The 15,489-nt window shown below is 37.8% G+C and overlaps 1 protein-coding gene across 1 annotated transcript; it reads right to left on the bottom strand.

The window, feature by feature from the left end:
* Nucleotides 1-158: 158 nt before the first annotated feature.
* On the bottom strand, nucleotides 159-14,827 carry LOC137293940 (presenilin-1-like). Its single transcript, XM_067824824.1, has 10 exons — nucleotides 14,376-14,827; nucleotides 12,508-12,731; nucleotides 11,790-11,931; nucleotides 11,082-11,149; nucleotides 9,313-9,533; nucleotides 8,699-8,797; nucleotides 7,490-7,594; nucleotides 6,378-6,632; nucleotides 5,819-5,931; nucleotides 159-4,981 (listed from the first exon to the last, which is right to left on the bottom strand). The coding sequence occupies exons 1-10, from the start codon at nucleotides 14,556-14,558 to the stop codon at nucleotides 4,826-4,828; spliced, it is 1,566 nt and encodes a 521-aa protein (XP_067680925.1). The 5' UTR covers nucleotides 14,559-14,827; the 3' UTR covers nucleotides 159-4,825.
* Between the last annotated feature and the right edge of the window lie 662 nt (nucleotides 14,828-15,489).

Raw genomic sequence — 15,489 nt, 5'->3', positions numbered from 1 at the left:
TTGGTACAGGTTCAGTTATTTACAGATGTCTGTGTACAGCTGAAATGGTGCGGCGGTAAACAACAAAAAAACACAATCAGTTATATGACTGGCCACACATTGGCCACATTGGTAAGCTATTCAAAAATCCATTGGCACACAAAAACAGGAAAACAGCCTTAGCACAAAAATAATTTTATACGTAAAATGTTACAAAATGGTTTCCCCTTCAAACTGCAACTACAGAACCCTGTTATTACATTTTCAGGGTGATTAAAAGTCTCAATCAAGTTGTGATAATTTTATGATTCTTACACAGCATATCAAACCCGACACAGCTGCTCATACAGGAACGTTTTATTAAAACAGGCTGTGAAACAGTATGTTATTTATGATGACACTTTCCCCAACATTTCAATGACATCTGTGTTGCAAACATAAGGAATGACTTATTGAATGTGTGGCCATGAAGCTTTATGACTACCAGATAGTGTATAACCTCATTCAATATCTAATCCTCAACATAAGGCCACAAGTTAGTAATGTTTTCATGTCTAGGATACTCTAGATTCAGACGAAATATGCTTTGATTAAAATAAAAAAAAATATGAATTTAAATTGGATCGGAATATATTTCAATTATCACAGCACTACATGACTGTCTTTACAAAAAGGATTACCCAGGTAACTGTTCTTTTACAGGTTCCACAGGGCAAAGTCAATAAATATAATTCTTGCTTATTTGTAGTAGGTAGCTTTTTGGTACAACTAGTTAAACCAAAACCCATATTAGAACCATGTGCCCTCACTTCCTGCTTAGTTCCTTGTCAAGGCCCACCAGCAGCTTGGTCTTTCTCCATGTAGGTTTGATATGCTGTGAGATGTCACATGGAATGTTTATCACGGACCTCCTGAGAAACTACACAGCTTCATACAGTAACCATCAGACCCAAAAAGACTTGAACCAATGCAGTGTCTAAAACAGTTCCTATGCATTTCACAAAGCACTGTGTGGAACATGCTTCCAGTGTGCTACAAGCCCTAGCAATCTGACCTCAACCTGTATGAGTTTTGTCTAACATCTCTCCATCTAACCATTGGCTTAAGGATTTTGTTTTGGACATTTTTTAACAAAACAAAATAAGCTTGTGAAAGAAAAAATGCATGTAACTTCTGAAATAATTAAATGACTGACAGGCATGTGAACTCATTCATGCATTAACTGAAGTCTTAATTCTCTACAGTTAAACAGCTGACCTGATTACACTTCATGTGTGATAGCAGGAGTCATTGACTTGCTTCCATAGAACTGTTCCCAGCAAAGTCTTCCCTGACTTACAGCTTGAGACCTAGATCAGTCACAAACATCTTGCTACACAGGACCAATCCCTGAACCCAAGTCCATTAGGCATAAACACTCATCTAAAGACCAGGGGCTCCGTTCATGAAGCAACCTTCACTAAAGTGAATGTAAACTCCCATTCTTTAACATTACACTCAGGTTAACCTTAGTAACTTATGATCACTTTAGTGCTTTATGAAAGGAGGTCCAGTTCATTTCACTGTTTACCTTACAGATGTCCTACAATTTCCTTAAGAGAAAGAGAACAATGATGTTGCATTATCTGATGAAGAAAGTTTTCCGACAATAGCACTTTACAATTACACCTGACAGAAGTGAGTGGGCTATATACACAGACGACACAGGGTCTAAACATCAATGACTGAGTAGTACGCAAAATGACCGCCCAATGAACAGACTGGAAGTAAGGTATTTGCTTCGGTGTCTGATTCTAGCAAAACAAAAACATGGAGCAAGAAATCTCACTACAGAAGGCTATCCTCGTGCAGCGAGGTTCCACAAATACATACAAACATGATAGCACAAAGAGAGCAGTCAGGGTAACACAATAAAGACTTCAGTATACAGAAGTAATACAGAAGTAGGTACCAGATTCTTGTTAGTGATCAGTCAAATGAGCAATCACGTGACCATTCTGTTTAGTTCCAGTTCACACGGTACAATTTTGACCTCAGGACAGAATAGTGTGAACATCCTACAGTTACTATCCCTGCATCCTTGGGAAGACTTTCAGTACACCAGTAGTCAGGGCTCATTGCAGGTTTAAAACATTAATGTGAGGTTTTGTGAAAATAATGTTGATAAATACCTTACAAACGAACACAAGCTGTAACTTGTAATATTTTAAATACTGAATACGAAGGGAATGTTTTGTTGGTAAAAACCTGATCTTGAGACACTTTGCATATATATTGACCAGTATAAACTACCATGACAATACTCTAACTTTCTCTCTTACCATAAAAGATGATGACAATTTGCTTTTGTTGAGTAACACATTGATAAAAACAGGGATAAAGTACACAGTAAACGTAAAAGAATAATTTGTTTCTACTTCCTCATGCATTGTAAGTAAAATCATCTGCAAAATGTGATCCACCATAAAGACTGATTTTCTGCACAAGCTGTGATTTTCTACAAATCAAAGTAATGAAATGACTATCACATCTCCAAGGGATACTTGTATGAGACACTTGTCTCCTTCCAGAAATATAATGCTTGTATCTTTGACTTATTCCAAATGGATTGAGTTACATGCTGAATCAATTTCAGCCTACCTCATCCAAAATGAAAACGTCAGTGTTGAAGTGTCTGATACAACATAACTGCCTACTTAACACACTAAATAGCTCTTTTTTATAGGTGAGCCATGAAATTTATCATATACAAATGAATACATTAAGTTACTACACCTGAGATAGTTATGGAAATAAACTACGGCATCCAGGCTGATTCTCAACCAATATCAACAATGATCTCATCAAATTGTTGCCTGCTTTTCATTTAGCGATCATACACACTGCTGTCTCCTTCAGACATCTACTGAAGCTGTATCCTTCATGATCAATCAATGAAATGGGTTGGGTTTTTTTTTGCATTTATAGGGAAATAAAATGTCAGTATATGTACATGCTAGCTGCTTTCTCCAATGCATCATAAATCCAAGACATATCAATTTACATTAACATCAGAAAATATTGAGAGGATTTCCAATGGTTCATAGATAGTTACAACACTGATATAAGACAGGATGACTGGACATAAAAACATCCCACACACCGCAATACCAATATGCTTGACCAATACCATTCTCAGACAAACAAATCATGACACACAATGACAGAGCAGTTATGAATTCCTTGTGGGGGTGTGTATTTTCTCCCTGGGATCATTACAGGAAGTTTCGTCTGTGAGATGTATACTCAACAGCAAAAGAAATGCAAATTCCAAAAAATGAAATCTGATAAAAGGAAACATTTCTATATCTTCTTTTTAAAAACTTGACAAAAAGAACAGTTGCATTTCTTTTGCTGTTCAGCATATATATTTATGTAAAGAAGAGCACTGTGGCATCACTTCACACTCATCAGATACGACAGGATTCGCTGTAATATAACTGACACTAAAATAGGCATTAAACCAGACTCACTCTCTCAGCAACTTAAAGCTATGTCAGCCATGTGTTCATGGCAAAAAATCATTGCTACACTCTGAAGCAGATGGTGATAGCTGAGAGAGAAAAATTATATCTAATTTCACATCAACTTCCCAAATTGCCTAACCTGAAAGAGTCCTGTTGATTTATTTCAGCGCAGAACCATTAATAGATTACATAAAATATTATTCATTTACATGATCACTTCACTTATCTAATGATAAAAGTGGAATGGGGAGTATGGGGGCAATTATCTTCAACCCTCCATTCAGAAACTGCGTCCCATAAGAAAGTTCACACATATATATGATCTCCAAAACAGAGTTCCTGTTTCCTTGAACTAAACTCAAATATTTCAAGAGTGTTACGTCCTCCTTACCTCATACTCATAAAAGGAAGTGTAGTATTGGATTTTGTCTGTTGTATCTGTTGAAACTTTCAGTTAAGATGAGAAGAAAGGAGTGATTTAGTGAGTTTAGTTTTCCACCGCACTCAGCAATATTCCAACTATATGGCGGCGGTCTGTAAATAATCGAGTCTGGACCAGACAATCCAGTGATCAACAACATGAGTATCGATCTGCGTAATGGGGAATTGATGACATGTGTCAACCAAGTCAGCAAGCCTGACCACCCGATCCTGTTAGTTGCCTCTTACGACAAGTATAGTCGCCTTTTATGGCAAGCATGGGTTGTGAGAAGAAAGGATCATCATGTAATATGTCTGACTAACACATCTGTACTCTTGTGCAAAATTTGATCTGAAATGTGAAAAATATCTGAAGAATTAAAATTATCAGTTTTCTGGAAGCTAATATAAAATTTTGAAGGGAAACATTTGTCTTTCTTGTCTGAGTAAAAAGTGAGCAGCAGTCACTTTTTGAAGGATTTTTTAGCTAAAAACAAATAAAACATCATGAACAGTCCTAGTCATGCAGACAACACTTGAGACTAATATTTCATAGTTTACGAAAATCCCAGCCAACATATTCCCAAACACACCACCAGAACACTTCCTCAAGATGACAGTGATGAAGCAGGTATATATATACACACAAAGCATGGAGACCATATGGTTTCAACAATGGTATGTATAGTCATGCCTGGAGACTGAGGAAACTGTCCTAGTCATGCAGACAACACTTGAGACTAATATTTCATAGTTTACGAAAATCCCAGCCAACATATTCCCAAACACACCACCAGAACACTTCCTCAAGATGACAGTGATGAAGCAGGTATATATATACACACAAAGCATGGAGACCATATGGTTTCAACAATGGTATGTATAGTCATGCCTGGAGACTGAGGAAACTTCTAACAGTGCTATATATACACTTGTTCACTAGCCAGTTTGTCCATAAATGGCTTGACGAGTGCCCGTGTGGCAAAGTTGAACACAAGTCCAAATGTGATGGAAATCGGCAGAGCAGGAAGCGCCTTGCGAAATATAGCCAACAGCAACAGTGTGAAACACAAACCCTAGAAAGACACAAACAGCAATAATTAGCCCGGTATCATATTTGCCATGTTTACATACAAATACTGAACAAAATACAGTGATCAGTTATAATTCTGAGGATATCTTTATGAAACTCTGATCAGTATTCACTACAAAATTAAAACCCCCAAAATATCCACGTTCCTTAACTCTTTTTATTTCATATATATACATTACTTAATGTTAGACAGAAATGTTCACTCAACTAATTACCACTCACTGTAGAGCAAGCACACTAACTTGCATAAGACTATGTTGAAATATGGGAGAAATAATCATCTCAGAGCAGTAATCACTGATAACATATCAAATTCATGTTGCTGGGCCCTGTTTCACAACGCTCTTGTAAGGTTAATATCTCATAACTTTTCTCACAGGATGTGTACCTCCTATACTGTAACACTGGAAGTATGAATATTACAAGAAAAGTTACAAGATTTTAGTCTTACAAGAGATTTGTGAAACCGGGACCAGGCCAGTCAATGTTTTACTAAGTCAATAACAAAATATAACATAGTATTTTACATTTGTTAGTTGTTTCACATGGCATATGTAGAACAATGTGAATAATTAAAACTGGACCAAACAAACTAGGGTTGATATTATGTGCAATAATCCACATCTTCCATATACCAAAAATAAACCACATCATGTGGCTACACCAGCAGATAAGTCACTCCATACAATATGAGTATAACTGCCGGGGATAAATGAAATGATTACAGGTAGATTTCACACAAGTTCGACATGTATTGTTAAGTTTTGTAAAACCCTTATTTGTGAAGATTCTGTGGTAGTTCTGGCTGTGTGCAACTTACAATGAGTATTGCCACAAAACAGGCAAGTGTAGTGTTCCAGTCTCCATATGAGGAAGCTTTCCCAACCAGGACACCATAGAAGATGAAGTCTCCCAGTCCAAGTTTCACGCCTCCTGAACACACAACAGAAGGCCCCATTATACACACTATCATGACCAGTTGCACTAAAGATAACATTACAATTCATATAATCATTCATATTACCATTAATCAGTGATGATGATGATGATGATGATGATGATGATGATGATGATGATGATGATGATGACAATGATCATGATCGTCACACAAAGCCTTGGGTTCAATGTGTGAAGCCCATTTCTGGTGTTGATGCTATGATATTGTTGGAATATTGCTAAAAGCAGCATAAAACTAAACACATTCACTCCCTCACTGCAACAAGAGCTGGGAGTTTACAACATTTGTCATTACACTAATATCTTTGTACTATTCAATAACAAAGGCAACAGCACTGATGGCATGGATGGTTGCAATATTACTTCCATTTTGACCACAACATTCCCAACAAAACAACACTTTACCCAGAAGATCAACCTACTTTCTTCATCTTCCTGAGCTGCTTGTTGCTGCTGTTGCCGAGCATTCCCAGTCATTGCTCTGTCATCAACAGGTCCATTGCGACCTTCGGATCGGACCTCACCAAAGTTGGCCACCGCTGACCTAGCCCGTTCTGTCTCTCCACTAGAGGACAGCTGTCTCCGAGGTGTATATAGATGGTCCCGGAACCCACCGTCTTCAGAATCTGATGGCATTTCATTTGTAGCACCTGTGTCTGTAGAAATTGTGGTTCTCTCTGAAAGGAAGCAAATCATCATCATTAATTATGTTCAAAGAGGTTTTTGAAGCACTAAAATACACAAACCTGTACCCTCACTGAATGCTGTTCATATTCTTGGGTGACACTCCTCTTTGTATAATTGTACATTTTTTTCATGACCTTGATATACGACGCCCTCTACATTTCATTATATATAACATGACCCCTCTTTGTTGCATGACTCTCCCCAAAAATGAGTCTTAATATATCTTAATATATATTCCCTCTGCCCAAATCAACTTTACAGTCAATACACAGTTACTATCAATGATAATTCTTCAAAATGTCAAAGATCAGAAATGTAAAATCAAACATTATCAGAGAACACAATTCATTTGGAAATCGTTTTCAATGAAAATTCTTCAAAGTGGACAAAAATCAGAAACATATTATGAAACATTATGAGTGAAAACAATTCATGCTCCTGGCAGGTGGGGTGTTGGTGGCAAGTGTTAGTTTTCGGGTGGGGATTAGGATGGGGATGAGTTAGGGGGCCCTGATCTGAGTGGTTGAAGTTCACTGCTAACTCTCCTCCGTTCAATGTGTTCCACTCTTCTTTTTAGCTCTGGTGTTGAAAATATCATTCAGTTCAGACTGAACTGTGCACTTCAATAACATCTTAAAGTCAGTAACAACAGTCAAGCTGACATAACACTTCCACACAATCTGGGAATCATTTCCACCATGGTTTATGACAAGACTAACAGGATACCCACAGCTGTCAACATTATCCATGTTTCTTGCAGCGAATGTATTATCATTCATGAGCACATGTATGTGCCAGTATGTGACCCCAAAAGTACACAGCTCTATATTATAGAAGGTTTCTTCACCTGTGTCGTCTGAGCTGGGACTGCCTCGTTTCCTCTTCTTCTTCTTCTGTTGCTTATCCCCATCTTCTCCATCGGCAGCTGTAACCACCTGCCACATCATCGTAGCTGCCATAGGAAGAAACATTCACTGATGTTGTGTTTCAGATGAGAAAGTTCATACGCAAACCTGTTCTGAACTACAGGTACTACAGTCCATTTCTCTTTGTACCTGGAGTACCAGATTCCACCAAATCAGTACCATCTGTGTATTCAGATAGATGAGTATCACTATAGTACTACCCACATGTAATACAGTCAAATCCAGATGAGTCAAATCGCTGGGGACCAAGTAATAAATTCGACTTAACGATGATTTCAAGACATGGGTATGTCTATGAGGATAGGACAAAAGATGATAGAATATTGAACAATGCTTTATTCAACATATCATCTCAAGATATAGCACACCAATACATTAGGTGACAAAGACAGTATATAAATATGGACACATTTCAATACTAGCACAGTGAAATTCAAAATACATGTTTCTCATGAACAAAATCTATTGGCAATCAATAGATATACATGGCACTAATCTGCCTTTTGAACTTTTGAACCTACCTGTCAATGGTAGGAAGTTGTGAGCCACACTGGTTTGTTAATTGGACCAGTTAGCTACACTAATTAACTTCACATGGACTGACTTTGGCTTACGTATACAAGATTGCTGTTGTTTGAATGTCATAGGACCAAATTTCCTTCTCAAGTGATCATGTGTATTTATGAGACGAATTCTTGTAACCGGAAATCGAATGATAACAACTATAACAGGGCATTGACTTGGCTGACAGGTACTTTGAGTTACGCACAATACTGGAGACGCCAGCATTTGACTCATCAGAATTTGACTGTATGTACTACTTACAGTGAATCAATATGGATGGGCGGGGCAGCCTCGCAGTTAAGGCGTTAACTGATCATGTCAAATACATGGGTTCTATACTCCAAATGGTATGATGGAGGAACTCATTTCTGGAGTCCTCCACAATTATATTGCTGGAATATTGCTAAACACAGGATAAAAACAAACCCACTCACTCAATCAATCTGGACAGATCAGATTTGAGGTCTTTCATATACTATCACAACTATATGTGGTTATTGACACATTTTCAGTTGTTTTTCAGCATTGTAATTACAGGTGATGACACATAAGAGGAAGCAACTTACATGAGTAGATAAGCGCAGGGAATATAGGCTCATTCCTCTCCTGGGCAGTCTCCACCAACACACGCAGCGGACCCTTGGGACACAACACAGCCACCAGATCTGAGCAAAACGGTACATATAAACCTGGTGGTTTCAAATTTCATCTCAAAACAAGAGAATATTGATAACAGTTACAATTAAAGATAGAGCAACGCAAGACAAAGACACAAAGAAAACAGAAACTGACACCTAATGCACAGTAGTTCAAACTGAGGAAGGTCAAGGCTGGTGGCTGGCTGGCTGATGAACAATGGGCAAAAGATCTGCTCATAACACATGAGCTTGCAGAGTCAAGAGATTTTGGAACTTACAGGATTATGGGGCGTTAAAAGATCTGAAAGACAGGCAGGTGCACAAGTCCTTGTCTAATTGCTTAAACATTTACCAATCAATTAAAATCACGAACATCAGATGTAGAGATGTATAGAACACAACTGGTTGCAGGAATCCAGATGACAGCTTACGACAAGTTTGCTGATGTAATGGCTGACTGATCCCAACCTTGCTCAACCTATTTCTGACCTAGGATCCTTTAAGTGGTGTTTGTAAGAGAACTAAAAGGATGGTTAACTGACCCCAGACAACCATGACGCCAAGTACGACCCAGGTGGTCCAGTCTGGGAGATATTTGATGAAGATGAGCGCCATGAGGGCACTGATGACGATGAGGTAGGCCTGTTGCAGCAACAGAGGACCCTTCCAGTGAATGCTGATCATCCCTACGACTCCAAAGTTCCACATCAATACAACCACTGTGATATAATCGAACGGGACATTGTAGGCTCGCAGCACCTCACTGAAACAATGAAAAATGAGGATGAAGTTATATATAGTATTGTAAGTACTCTGTGTGCAAAACCACAAAACCAATGTAACTCAGCCATTCTGATACATTTTTCATTAAATCTGACTGCACAAGATACCAGTCAAACTGATGCAACAGCTCAATTGTTACAAATTCACACATCTCATGAACATATTAATTGGTCTTTGCTAGTAACACCTGGGTTAACTTGATATTATCTACTTAACATCCATAAGTCTCTTTGTTTTAACTGTGAGATGAAAATAATTACTGGTGCTTCTTACATCCCACTAATGTCTTTACATTTACATCTCAATACAAGTATGGTTATCAGAAACCTCTATCAAGTATGAAAAGGTCATTTTAATGTCATGCTACTGATCTGAAACTTTACCAACACCCACATACACTGATACATTACTGAATATTGTTATTACTTTGAAAGCAATGTTATGGCTAAAGGTACACGGTGCACCTCACTCGGAGACTCTGACAAATTACAAAGCAAACAGGATTAACATGGATGCTCTTTAATTTTGGCAGATATAAAAATATAAATGAAGTCATTTACACATCTCTACGTCTATTCTTCATCACATGTTTTATTAAATCCGACATTAAATTGTCATTATCCATGGTAAATCACATTTCTGTCAGTCTGTTTTCAAGTTTAAGGTCATTTGAGAACTTTTGACACATGATCTGTGTCCTCAATTATGCTGTTTCCAAGATCGTTTCTTCAGTGTCATCTTGATGATCTTGTGGTGGTTTATGGTGAATTTGGTAGTGCCCCATTAAATATAAGAATCCATGTCAACATGTTGTCCTTTTGGTATAAACTCACATCTACGGAGACTGTCAAATTATCTCATGCCTTATACCAATACATTAGTCATGATTATAAACAACCTCCTGCGGTATACCCTTGGTTACACTCCATCAAACACTTATTTGACAGAATCATTTTACCTGAAATATATGAAAATCCCTCAACATATTCTGTGTAGGTGGTGACGAATTTAGTTGTGAGAAATTCAATTATCTATTTAAATATATATCACTAAGTTTTTACAGAGAAACATTCATCCCCTAGAAATATCACAAATATCAACACTTAACAAGGTCATGTCACATGTCAGTTTTAAACTTAGCAAATGTTAATCACTCTTTACATGTCACTTGTATAAATTGTTATGCAAATAACTCCTCATCATATTTATATTTATGTACATTTGGTAATATTGTATATTCTTGGCTCCTGTACCACTGATTGTGGTTTATGAGAATAAAAAAGTTGAAGTTGAAGTTCAAGCATAAAGTGTTACAGAAGCAAAGATTATAATTATGTTTTGAAAAGCATTCTCTCTACTCCCAACATGGATTATGTTCCCCGCCACCATATCTATAGCTTTGGTAGTACTTCCCTAATTTGCTTTTCCAGGAAAACTGGGCTATACATTTTAGCCTTGCCAGGACATCTGGAAAATAAATTTGAGCCTTCCCAGTAGACGACACCCACAGTAAGTGTCTTTCACTTACCCCAGGTAAATGTATGAGAACAGGAACAGGAGCATGAGAGAGGACACAATCAGCCAGCCGTGGATCACCTGAATAAAACTACTCGTCAGTCATAGAATGGTCATACATATGACAAGAATTCATGGAAATACGCACAGAGGAATAACTTACCACTGTTATAATAGACATCTAAACACAGGTAAAACAGACATCTAAGCACTGGTAAAATAAACATCTAAACACTGTAAAACAGACACATAAACACTGTGAAATAAACGTCTAGAAGCTGGTAAAATATACATCTAAACACTGATAAAATAGACATCTAAACATTGTAAAATGGACATCTAAACATTGTAAAATAGACATCTAAGCACTGGTAAAATACACATCTAAACACAAATGTTCCTGAAACAAACTACTGAGACAGTATTCCACACACACACACACCTTCTGAATGAAGGTTACATCTCACATCTTATCAGGTGAAATCTCATAATCTCTGGACATAGTCACCAATTATAGAAATAGGCCAGGCTGACTTATCATTCAGATCACCTATAACTCCTGCCTAAATACAAACTTTTAACATCCGCACGTACATATTAATCAAATTTGACTTAAAGCTTTCTGAGTATTAGTTTCAATGTCCACATTATGACTGGTAATACATTCTTATCTTGGCCTTTGAAGAGCCCCCAATGCATTGTAGACAGATGAAGAGCTCACCTTATAGCATCTGTACTTGTACAAGAGCAGCAACACAACAGTGAGGGCTACAATCACACCCAGCAAGATGAAGGCATTGGCAAAAGACTGCCACAGTTTAGTTCCTGTGTCGTCAGTCTTGTCATGGAAAGGTGTGTAGATTCTGGAGAGAGGATGGTTGATATCCATGTAAGACTTGTCTAAATACACCAGTTTATATAATGTCATTTTCAGCCAAAATACTAAGGGGAGGCAAACTGGGTATCATCATGACTTTGTTAGAGTCACAGGCACAACTGAGAGTGACTGAATTTCACTTTAAACATTTTGGCATTTAAAACAGAATTAAAACCACAAAGATTCTATTGATAGATTGCAGTGGTAAAATGTTTGAAAGAATACACAAACAGTTTTATATGTTTGTGGGAAATAATGCTAACAATTTCAAATTCTCAGTTCCTTTCATATTTTTACCACACCACTTCACAACAGGAATTCGGTAACAATAACAAATAACATCACAGCCAAATACCCATGATATCTGGATGTCCTAGCAGCTCTCTTTCTTCTCTATGTCCATGGAGCACACATACACATTTTCCACTAATATTTTTATCATTGTGAGGTACACACAGATTTTATACCTCTATTGCACCTATTATTTTTCAATCTTATAGGCATATTTTTATTTCCAAACTTTGTGCAATAAAATCAGAAACAATCTATCTTTCAAACTTACAAGTAAGTTGTTTGTTCTGTGTAAAATGTGACAGAACTAATGGTTGCTACGACAACAGCCATACAGAGTGTGACAGGTACAAACAGCATGATGACATGCTTGGCTCCATACAGCAGCGTTTCGTCTTCCTCATCCGATCCTGCGCTTCCCTGGTTGCTGCTGCCATTCTGACGCAACTGACCTGATGGGTTCGTGCTACTATCTTGATCACGCCTGCGAACACTCTGAAAGTGAAATGATACGGAATAATGCTGACAGTGACTTTCTGCACAAGATGTTGTGGTGCTGGATTTTGAAACATGCTAAAAAATCTCTATGTACAGTGTTTGGATCCTTACTATTAGTTGACTTGGAGAAGGTTTATGATTCAGGATAATTTTGTTTTTGTTTTGTGTTAGTAAAACTGGTCTACCTTTAGAATACAGCACCACAAACTTTAAACACACGTCATAATAGTATTTTATGTTGGATGTGCAATTCTTCACAAGCACCGGTTTCATTTTTTTTTTTTTTTTTTTGACTAATATGCTCATATTTCTTTGTAGTAAGAGTTGCTGAGGTGTTATATTTTGTGTATTTATAGATTTTGTATGTTTTAAATTTAGTAAGAATGACTTACATTAGTCACATTTGGCCATATTTTATTATTTGCAGTTTCGGTCAATTTAAATAATCTAAATATATTTTATATTTCGGTTTCAAACATAACTATTTGGATCAAATGAATTATAACTGTAAACTAATATACATATATATCTTTGTCATTCAGTAATCTGAACCAAAACAAGGAAATGGAATTTATTCGTAATTATTTTTCAAAGCGCTAATAATGCATTACACTTGATACGACAGCCATTTTCGTGCCGGTTTGGTCAACGTATTCTATTTATTAGAATTATTTCAAGGTTAGGATTAGGGTTACGGTTGGGTTTAGGGTTAGGGTTAGGATTTAGGGTTAGGGTAAGGGACCTAATCCAATATAGTAGGTAGATGCATGAGTACCAGTTGTTTTCCTTTTCCATTTATTCATACTTTGTTAACAAAAAAATGGGAGACCAGAAACGTCAAAAGTTATATAAACGATGTAATGTAGAAATTGGATCTGATGGAACTTTCACCCATCTACATATTTTCAATAATGGTCCGAAATCTAACTCACCCTCGTGCCGTCACCAGACATGCCCATGTCTCACTCATTCCTTGGCGCGATCCCCATTATCCTTACTTACTTCCCCACAACATTTTTCTGTCATGAAAGCACACAATGATTTTTATACAAACACGTCATTCATGCATGCACTGCGAAATCAACGTCTGACACCTGACGTCAACAACGGTTTTCAGTTCGAATCAAATCATTCATTTAATCATTCGAATCAAGTCATTCCACACAACATGGTATCTTGTAGATGACGGAATAGGACAATCGTGCCAAATGATATCGAGACCATTCGGCAACCATCTGTAGATTGAAAGCTCGAGGCACCAAGTCTACCCGTAACCTTCGTAGTTGTCCGCAACCAATTCAACTCTTTCCATTCATTTCCGTGACGTCACATGAACGACAAAATTTGCACATTGTGCAACAATGTGGACGTAGCTCATTCGGTTAGTTGTCGAGCTAACAATCCGAAGGGGTTCTCACAAACTGGTTGCCAGTCTCACTGACATATGACCTACGGCTGAGAACCTCCTCACGAGAAATTGTGGTGCTGAATTCTAAAGGTGATCCGTAAAACTACTCATAGAAAATCAATGTTGAAATAATATTCGGAATAGATCTATTGATTTTCACAGTATTTGGTTCTTGTGTCCTTGGTTTAAAAGTTTACTTTGAACTTGATTTGTCTAACAATAGATTCACTTACACTGAAGCCTCTTTCGTCGGTCTGGGTTGTGTCCAGTACTGCAGGGGTATCTCTCTGGTACGACGGAGTCGCATGGCTGAAGCTGACGTTTTCCATGTTTCTGCTGTTACGACTGCCGGACACAAGACCAGTCCGCTCAGTTGGCTCTCCGTCGCTTGGAGGGGATGCAAATACTCCGCTCATACAGACTGTGTCATTGTATCCTACAATGGTTCGATAATTGCCCCCAATATATTTGTCAACCCCGATCTCTTTCCTTGCTGTGAGTCACAAGACACAGAGTAAATGCTGACTCACATACAACATCCAAAAAGCGATGACTTGAAATCAATGGTTTTACAAGACAGAAATTATTTTTATATATATAACAACTTTAGGCAGATGCTTAAATCAACGTTTAGATATTGACTTATTTGTTTTACTTTTGGGTAGTGGTTCCCGGAAGTAAACTCGATAGGAAATGACATCAACCCACGTGACACAAAAAGCTGCCCAGTCCTATGACTTAGCCAGCCTTTTCTGCTGCGCGTACGCTAAAGGGATAATCTACAACATCTGCAATGTAGGCTGCCTGGCTAAAATTAGCTTGTTTCTGTGTCCTTGAGATATGAGGGACGCGGCCAAGAGCGAGCATTCACAAGAATTATGAGTGATATGTTATTCCAGCAATATCACGACGGGGAGCACTAAAATTGATTAATGGACTTCACACGTTGTACCCATGTTGGGGATCGAACCCGAGACTTGGGCGTGATGAGCGAGTGCGTTTACCACTTGGCTACTACCCAACCGCCCCCTTTCAGGTCATATAAACGGGACAGGCCTCATAATGTTTAGATCTATGAGTAATTTGTCCTTGAGTCAGCTAACAGAGGTTTTACATTGAATGTGGATGAGTGAGTGATTGAATGAATTTAGGTTTGCACTGCTTTTAGCAATATTCTAGCAATATCACAGCAGGGGGACTCCAGAAATGGGCTTCAGAGATTATGCTCATGAGGGGAACTGAACCCGGGTCTTTGGTATCATAAGCAAATGCCGTAACCACCAAATCACTCAACTGCTACTGAATGTTGATAGCCATATAGTCTAATTAGTGTTAGATGAGCAAATG

The sequence above is a fragment of the Haliotis asinina genome, chromosome 8 (genome assembly GCF_037392515.1).
Source record: "Haliotis asinina isolate JCU_RB_2024 chromosome 8, JCU_Hal_asi_v2, whole genome shotgun sequence".
Lineage (NCBI taxonomy): Eukaryota > Metazoa > Mollusca > Gastropoda > Lepetellida > Haliotidae > Haliotis > Haliotis asinina.
The sequence above is the reverse complement of the archived record's forward strand: the minus strand, read 5'-3'. Positions and strand labels throughout refer to the sequence as shown.

What these genes read in the sequence shown, in the direction of transcription:
- LOC137293940 (XM_067824824.1), bottom strand. Translation starts at nt 14,558, where the DNA reads ATGAGCGGAGTATTTGCATCCCCTCCAAGCGACGGAGAGCCAACTGAG. An exon ending in CCGACGAAAGAGGCTTCAGT is followed by an intron (nt 12,732 to 14,375) that starts GTAAGTGAATCT and finishes TTTCACTTTCAG; the next exon opens with AGTGTTCGCAGGCGTGATCA. An exon ending in TTCTCATACATTTACCTGGG is followed by an intron (nt 9,534 to 11,081) that starts GTAAGTGAAAGA and finishes TCATTGTTTCAG; the next exon opens with TGAGGTGCTGCGAGCCTACA.